Consider the following 8456-nt stretch of genomic DNA (forward strand, 5'->3'; position numbering starts at 1 on the left):
AGTAGTTGTGACAGTGAAGAATGGAACTCAAAACATACATTTTATTGAGTTTTAGAGTTAAAGATAAGATATGCCACATGGACATAAAATCTAATAAAAAATCTCGATAAGGAATTATACCTTGACACGTGGCACGCCTACTTAAAAATTTTGAGAATATGACATCAAGATAAGAGGACATAAAATCTAATCAAGAATCTGAATAATTGCTTATAAAGTGACACGTGAGACTATAAAATCATATCCAAAAGTTGAAGACAGTAGAAATTATAACCCTTATTATTTGCATCAATAGTGATTATCAGAAGCTAAAATTTAGCCTCCCCCAGCTGGAGATGGCCTTAGGAGCAGGCTGCCATGTTCATATTGAAATTATAAAGGTTAAGCATGTAAAATAAGATTTTTTTTTGTTTTGAAATTCTTATTGAGAGAGAGAGAGAGGGTACGGGCTGCTCTAATGCCAGTAAACCGTGTTTCCAGGACGTCATATGGCGATTATGAAAGCAACGCGCATAGCTATGTAAAGCCGCAGTTGGTGGGTGGACTGTGGTGTTAGAGCGGCAACTTCCAGGTAAATCACCAGGTACACCGCCACCAGGTCACTCACCCCAGTCCCTCCTCCTCCGCCTCCTAAATAAATTAACACCAAGTCAATTTTTGCAAGTTGGCGACCCACTAATGGGCTTGGAAGCTAAACAGTCAATCAAATCATACACGCGACAACTGGACGGTATGATTGACGGGGTTGACGGGAATCGCTGTGGGGACCCACTCCAACCCCCTTCCCCTTTTCTGCAACAGAGATTTCCAATTTGGTTTTCCCTTCCCTTCCCTTCCATTGGCGTTTCTTCAAGTATGAGTCTGTAACAGCAAAGAGCCTCCAACCCATATCTTCAATCTGGTATTTTTCTTATTTCCCTTTCTAGGGTTCTTCTTACACTTGATTTACTTCTCTTTCAGATGCTGTTTTGTATTTCCTAGAATCTTTTCCTTTTCATCTTCTGTCACTCATATTGATTCTGATTTGCCAGTTTGGACATGATTTTTTTGTGGGATTTTTGGTTCCTTACACTTGTGGAATTAGACTGATTTGGGTCTAGTGAAAAGATTCCAGCTTTATGCCGTATACACAGAGATAGAAAAATGAAAAATCTGTATGCCAGCCATATTGAACTCTGAATTTAAGGGATCTTCTTTGAATTGATCTGTAATTGTTAATAAGAATTAACTTTGATGATATAATCAGTTAAATTTTTGATATTGTTTACTGAATACTTTTTGTTTTCCTTTGGTCAATTTACTGAATACTGGCTAGTTCAACTGCTTTTTAGTTTAGCTTTTATTTGCAATGAACTGTGATTGGATTTTATGTCATTGCATATTAATTTCGGCTGAGTTGGTGTTGGTTTCTGTTGCCTCAGGTATATAAGGTAGCAAAGTTGACAAATGGATCATAAAGATAAGGTTTGTGCAGACCCCTGGGCAAAGGATTTAAGAAATAAGGCTTGCTCGGATCGGCTGCCTTTTGCCAATTTCGGTTCGCACCAGCATCAAAACAAGTGGGAAGATCCCTCTATTTTAGATTATGGCATGAGGATTGAACCGTCCTTCCAGAAACTCAGCCAGCCGTCCGAGGATCAAACTTCACTTCCTTGCAACTCCAACAATGAGAAAACAATTGCAGATGGAGAAGATGTTCAGATGAATGATATACTCCATGCCAGTAAAATTCAAGATTGGGATCCAAGAACAATGTTGACCAATCTTTCGTTCCTGGAACAAAAGATCCATCAGCTCCAGGATTTAGTGCATTTGATTGTTGGCCGGAGAGGCCAAGTTCAAGGACGACCGGATGAGCTGGTGGCTCAACAACAGCAGCTCATAACTGCTGATCTTACTTCAATCATAGCTCAATTGATCTCTACGGCAGGTAGTCTTCTTCCATCCGTTAAGCATACGCTTTCCACTGCAACATCTTCTGTGGGACAGTTTGGGCAGCTAGGTGGTTCATTTGTTTCTTCTGGAGCAGGAACTGAAGCTCCGGTTAAGTTGCAAATTAATAGCGGAAGCAAGTTATCTGAGCAGCCCAACCAAACTGACCTGATCACTAACTATGGGACTGAGCAAAGCTACAACATTGAAGAACATGAATCAAAAGATGAAGAGGATGCTGATGATGGCGAGAACCTTCCGCCTGGTACTTATGAAATCTTACAGCTAGAGAAAGAAGAAATCCTTGCACCACACACTCATTTCTGTGCTATATGTGGAAAGGGATTCAAGAGGGATGCAAACTTAAGGATGCACATGAGAGGTCATGGAGACGAGTACAAAACCCCAGCTGCACTTGCAAAGCCCAACAAAGAATCTAGTTCTGAACCAACACTCATCAAAAGGTATTCATGCCCTTATGCTGGCTGCAAGAGGAACAAGGATCACAAGAAGTTTCAGCCTTTGAAGACCATTTTATGTGTCAAAAATCACTACAAGAGAACCCACTGTGACAAAAGTTACACTTGCAGCAGGTGCAACACCAAGAAGTTCTCCGTTATTGCAGATCTCAAAACTCATGAGAAGCACTGTGGTAAGGACAAGTGGCTTTGTTCTTGTGGCACAACCTTCTCCAGGAAAGACAAGCTTTTTGGACATATTGCGCTGTTTCAAGGTCACACTCCTGCCATTCCCATGGACGAAACAAAAACAACTGTTGGGCCATCTGAACATGGGGAAGGTAGTGAAGCACCAAACAGAGTTGGTAGCATCAACTTCAATTTTGGCTCCATTGTGCCAAGTGGCAGTGGTTTAGTTCAGAATATTATGGATGTGAAAGAAAGTGTCGACGATCCTACTAGTTATTTCTCGCCGTTGAATTTTGATACGTGTAATTTTGATGGGTTTCATGAGTTCCCTCGACCCCCATTTGAAGATTCAGAGAGTTCATTCTCTTTTCTTATGCCAGGGTCCTGTAATTACACTCAGAAAACTGGTGGTGAGTCAAATTCCAAAAAAGTTGAGTGACACTGATGACTGCTCGGACCAGGTGTATCATTTTCTGTAACAATTATAAGTTAGGTGATCCCCATGTATTATGTGATTTCTTGAACTTGAATAAATGGTTTTATTTAGTTCTCTGTACTACCCAAATGGCACTCTTGTTTTCCATCTACTTCTCTTTCTTTTGTTGGTTTGGGAGGGAAGATGGTCAAAGAATGATTATGGCAAAGGATTGGAACACAAGGCCACCCCCTCTGCTACAAGGTACATCAACTCAGACCAAACAGTGCTGTTCTCGACTTGGTGAAGCTTCGCCAAATGCTCACTGCCTGCTTGAAGAGACAATACATGGTTTGTCTAATGAATTAGAGGCTTTGGAATGGGAAAAAAAAAAAGAGATTTCATGTCACACATATAGGTTTAGTAGAAATGTAAAAGAACAAGAAATGATTAGAAGATACGATAGATATAACTTCGTCCAAGCTTGCATTTTGTGCCTTTTACTTTTTGTCCAAGCTTCAAACATAAATTGCATCACATCTATTAGAAGGATACCATATATATAACTTCGATTCCAGAAATTCATGCTCATATCAATTGCATTGTTGCAATTAATCACCAGCACAGAATAAGAATTTTGGAGTGATTGATAGAAGCAAAAGCAGTCAACCTATAGCAATACAGGCTAAAGAGTTTTAGCTGATCTAATGGATCTGTCCATACTGAGAATTGTGGAGCAAAATGAGCTTGAGACCTTTTGCGCCTTCCCCCCTTGATGACTTCTTCAGTTGGCAGCGATTATACTTCTCCGCCAAAACTATGTCAGCTAAGTAGGACCAAGTACGCCCACGGGGACAGCTACCAGCCCACATAAACCTGTCAGAAGACGGGTTCACTAAACTCTCATGGAATTCTTGAGCTGTCTCACAAATCAAACCCTGAGACAAAACAGACAGACATGTTTAGGGTGATCTGATAGTGTCATAACTCATAGAAGGACAATCTATAGTAGTTGCAATATTACCTCTGCCATGGCTTTGATCTTCAGGGTGATGTCACTACTTAGAAGAACAAGTTGTCCCTCATTGCTCATCTTCCTATGTAAAAGAGCACAATCAAGTATATGATCTTCTGCTGCTGGCGATACAAGTTCCATAGAACTCCTACATCTTAAGAAGGGAAACGAGCTTGTTGTTCCAGAAGTAAGTCCCCAACTGTCCTCACTAAATAGAGACTGTGGAGAAGCAGGAGGGGTTGGAGCGATCAGTCTTCCATCTTCCAGTGAACTCTGGACATGGATCCACCAATTTGTTTTTACCATACACTCTTCAATCCATTCCAGAACCAAACAAGCCTCTGTTTTCTTTCTGAACAGGCTGCCACGCTGTTTCAAGCAATCCAGTTCCCGTATAACTGATTGAGATAAAAGCAGTTGCAATCATTAGGATTGGTTGTACAAATAAATTATACTCAGGCAATGTCAATGATATATGTGAATCACTTCAAATTTCATTACCCATTCTTGGAATGATCAAATGAGTCCCCTTAAGACCTTGTAGAAGTTGCAATGACTTCCTTGATTCCTTGTGAAGGAGAGTATTAGTGTCTGCAACCATAGTCCAGCCCCTCTTTCTTTCTCCAGCAAATTTATTCTGAAAATTAAATTGAGTAGTAAGTTCATACTTGATAAAGCTACTTAGAGCCACAGGAATAAATTCTTGAAACAAATTTAACGTTTAGTGTTAGTCAACTTACAGAGAGTGGATTCTTGACCTTCTCCTTTGTTCGACTACAAGCAAGAAATGTGCTGTTTTTAGTAGCTACATCGGGGACTGAAGCTTCTGATCTGCTGTTCTTGCCTGCAGAACTTTTAAGTAGTGATTGGAATGGCATCCTTTTCGTGCTGCTTGTGAGCAACAACTTTTTTTCCACCCTTGCTTGATTCCCAGTAGTAGTTTCTACTGATTTTCTTTCTTGGATATCCTTCAACTTCTGGTTCTCTTTCGCTGGCGATACAAGCAGATCTTCTCTAGGGATATTGGAATTTAAGTTTTGCTTCGACAAGGATGATCTGTGGGATTTGGAATCAGTTAATTCTAGCTTACCCTTCTTCTTCAAGGACCTCAGTCGAAGAGTATTTGGAGTGAAGTTTTCCTTGTCAGGAGTAAAGATTTCCTGCTCCTCTTGAGTATCATCCAGCTTAATTTCTACCTCAAACTTCTTTTTCAAGGACCTCAGACGAAGAGTATTTGGTGTTAGATTCTCCTTGTCTGGAGTAATGCTTTCCACCTCCTGTTCATTATCGTTATCAATTCCTGCCTCCACAGTAGTTCTTTCTCTGCTTGTCTCTGTTTGAATCCTAACAGCACTAGCAGGTTTACCTCTTCTTTCCCAAATGCTTTCTCCAAAGATTGACTTATCTTCGGATCTCAGGGGAGGGCTATTACAGAATTCTGATTCAGGCTGTCCTCCTGCAGTGCAGATAGATAGTGGAGTCTGGTTCTCTTTGTCATCTATTATCTCTGAGAGATCCCTGTCTGGTGAAAATGAGTCTATAGAATCTGTGACAAGAGGCACAGAGGAGATGGTTTTGGTATCCCTCTTTTCATGGTGGTTTTTGGGTGACACACTTCTCTTTTCAGTTTCTCCACGTCTTTCATCAACAAGACATCTGATTTCGTTAGAAATCTCAAAATCCAGGTTAACCAGCAAGGTAGGTTTTTGTGATGGGTTTTCTTCTTCACCTTCTTGATTGTTGATCTCCCCAAGGACTTCCCCAACCAGCAAGGATGAGTTCTCCGTCACAAAAGGTCCAGCTGAAAGACACAAGACATTATCATTCTGTCCATGGTCTTTGCTCAAAGAGCTTTGGTCAGCATTTCTCCCAGGTATTTGTGCAGCCGGATAGGCACCCTCTTCCTTGTCATCGGAATATTCAAGAGGTTCAGAAGATAGACACAATTGATCAGCCTGTCCTTGGTCTTTCGTTATAGAGCTTTTGCTATCCAGATTAACCAACAAGTCTGATTTTGCTTCTGGGGTCAGGTTTACTTCTTCAACTTGTTGATGTTTCGTCTCCGCAAGGACTTCTCGGATCAGCAAGGATGAATTCTCTATCACAAAAGGTCCAGCTGAAAGACCAGAGATATCACTCTGTCCCTGGTCTTTTTCCAATATCTGAACAGTAGGAGAAGCTTCTCCTTCTTTTTCCAATTCAGAACCTCCTGTGACACAACTTAGTTGCACGTACTGGTTTTCCTTTGAAGAGTCTTCACGAGGAAAAAACAGGTTCACCGATTCAGTTCCAAAGGCCCAGAAGCTTGACAACACATTCTCTTGACCAACAACTTTTGACGAGTTCTCACCACCATGTTCACTTCGGTCTTCTTCTTCAGGCATTGGAGGTGCTGATGGGATCTCCTTCCGCCCAATAATTCCCAAATTATCACCACAGACTAGAGATTCTATAACCTCAGAAATTGATTCAGTAGATTCAAATTCTGCTTTTTCAATTGGCAAAATATTCACAACCTGTAACACATACAAGAGCAAAAGAAAATCCTTGTAATCATTTTAACAAACATCTTACAGTCTATATCTCCACCAAGTAAACCCCCACCTCCATTTCTACACATACAGGAGAGAAAAATCTACACACATTCATTTCTAAAATAAAATGCACAACTGCTTAATTACCTGGTCTATTTCTGGAATCTCACACATCTTTTTCTCTTCACAATCATCTTCTGATGAGTTGTCAACACCTTGTTCACTTTGATCTCCTCCTCGAGGCACCGGAGGTTGAATTAATCCCATATTGTCATCAGAGAATAAAGACTCCATACCCTCAAAATTCATATCAGAACAATCAGGTTCTGCGGTTTCAACTGGCAAACAATTCAGAACCTGCAACACATATAGAATCGGAACAAAAACTTGTTATGAACATTTCAACTAACACCTTAACTGCAGCCATAACAGAAACCCTAACCAATTCAATTCGCATCAAGAAATTCAAAGCAGAGAAGCCAAAGAAGACGATTGGTCTCACCCTGAGTGCGTCTTGTTCATAGGCGTGGCTCAAAGGAATCCAGTGAAGCCTATAGAGCCTGCTAGAAGCACCAACCCGGAGCGTGTCCCCTTGCCTCAGCTCTACTCGAACCCCTGGCTCAATCCTCTTCTCCGAGATCCAAGTCCCATGGACTGCAATTACACTAGAGATGAGTCCGAGTCCGAGTCCGAGTCCAAGCAAAAACCCTAGGGAAAAACAAAAAATTGAAAGAAAAACCTACCTGATGATAAATCGGTGAGGAAAAGCTTGTGGGAGGAGGGATTAGAGAGGATTTGGAGGTGGAATCTGCTGACGCTGGGGTGAGTCAGCACGATGTTGCAGTCGGGGTGGCGTCCGACGATCAAGATTTCTTCGGTTTCCTGATGGACGGACGAGATTGGTTCGGAGTGTGGCGGTGGTGGGGGTTTGTTGACGATGAAGATGTTCTTGAGAATCGCTCCGTTCTTAAGGACTGTGAACACTGGGATTTTGGGCTCTTCTTCAACCACTGTTTTCGCTTTCTCGTCGCCCATGGTGGCTTTGCTTCCTGAAATTTCACTTGGGTGGGATTAGGGATTTGAATCGTGCTTCGGTTTTTGTTCAAGAATTCGGACTCTCTGAGAGAGAGAGAGAGAGAGAGAGAGAGAGAGAGAGAGAGAGGGATTTGAAAATCTGTTGGGAATTTGGAGAAAATATTTGGAAGGTTCTGGTGGGGAGGATTTTATTTCGAAAAGGCGACCGTTGCGATTTTCTACTTAACGGGCATTTCACATTTGTTTGTTTTCCGCTCAAATGGGGCGTTATAAAAAATAAAATAAAATAAAAGACAAATTTTTTTTGTTTTTGTTTTGAGTAAAATAGTCGGCTCGTTATTGTAGGTACAATCTATCGATAAAATATCAGTAATGAAATCAGCCGAGAATAGCTCTCGATGATTTAGAACTCCTAAAAGAAGCAAATCTAACTAGAGTATCAGTTACACAACTGGCTTGATAATAAGCATGGCGGAATATAGAACCTGGAACCAAATTGAGTCCATATATAACGTTATCATACACACGACCCAAATGAGAAATGTGGGGAGTGGCAACCTGCTTGTTAGCTTTGGCAAGAAGCATTGAATTCGTCTAAAAATCACTAGAGACAACCCTTGTTCCCGTGCAAAGAGAACTGCTATTCTTCCTGCAAGATTCTCAGCATGTTCAACTGACTAAATAAACGAGATTGCTTGGTATATACCACCCACACTGGTTCTAGCTGCATCCCGAGCAATCAGAACTGTCACGCCCTTGATTTTTAACACAATTAAAAATCGATATACAATCTCATAATTATATATGCGTGAACGTTCAGCCATCAATACAAAAGTACTTAGAAACTTTTTCCCTTTTAACCCAAGTACATATTGATG

General features: G+C 41.0%; 2 protein-coding genes across 4 annotated transcripts; one reads left to right on the forward strand and one right to left on the reverse strand.

Moving 5' to 3' along the window:
- The first annotated feature begins 264 nt into the window (after positions 1-264).
- Positions 265-3138, forward strand: LOC112170283 (protein SENSITIVE TO PROTON RHIZOTOXICITY 1). Of its 3 annotated transcripts, none has more exons than XM_040508219.1 (3): positions 265-380; positions 481-901; positions 1422-3138. In XM_040508219.1, the coding sequence occupies exon 3, from the start codon at positions 1447-1449 to the stop codon at positions 3016-3018; it is 1572 nt and encodes a 523-aa protein (XP_040364153.1). In that variant the 5' UTR covers positions 265-380; positions 481-901; positions 1422-1446; the 3' UTR covers positions 3019-3138. The 3 variants fall into 3 exon arrangements, with proteins under 3 accessions (XP_040364153.1, XP_024163282.1, XP_024163281.1); XM_024307514.2 differs by having other exon boundaries at positions 337-901; positions 1422-1930; positions 2030-3138; XM_024307513.2 differs by having other exon boundaries at positions 341-901.
- Positions 3139-3456: 318 nt separating this feature from the next.
- On the reverse strand, positions 3457-7739 carry LOC112170282 (FHA domain-containing protein PS1). The gene is made up of 7 exons (XM_024307510.2): positions 7287-7739; positions 7046-7197; positions 6691-6900; positions 4750-6525; positions 4511-4646; positions 4019-4407; positions 3457-3932 (listed from the first exon to the last, which is right to left on the reverse strand). Exons 1-7 carry the CDS (start codon positions 7576-7578, stop codon positions 3699-3701), a joined length of 3189 nt encoding a protein of 1062 aa, XP_024163278.1. The 5' UTR covers positions 7579-7739; the 3' UTR covers positions 3457-3698.
- Positions 7740-8456: the final 717 nt, after the last annotated feature.

The sequence above is a fragment of the Rosa chinensis genome, chromosome 6 (genome assembly GCF_002994745.2).
Source record: "Rosa chinensis cultivar Old Blush chromosome 6, RchiOBHm-V2, whole genome shotgun sequence".
Classification (NCBI taxonomy): Eukaryota; Viridiplantae; Streptophyta; class Magnoliopsida; order Rosales; family Rosaceae; genus Rosa; species Rosa chinensis.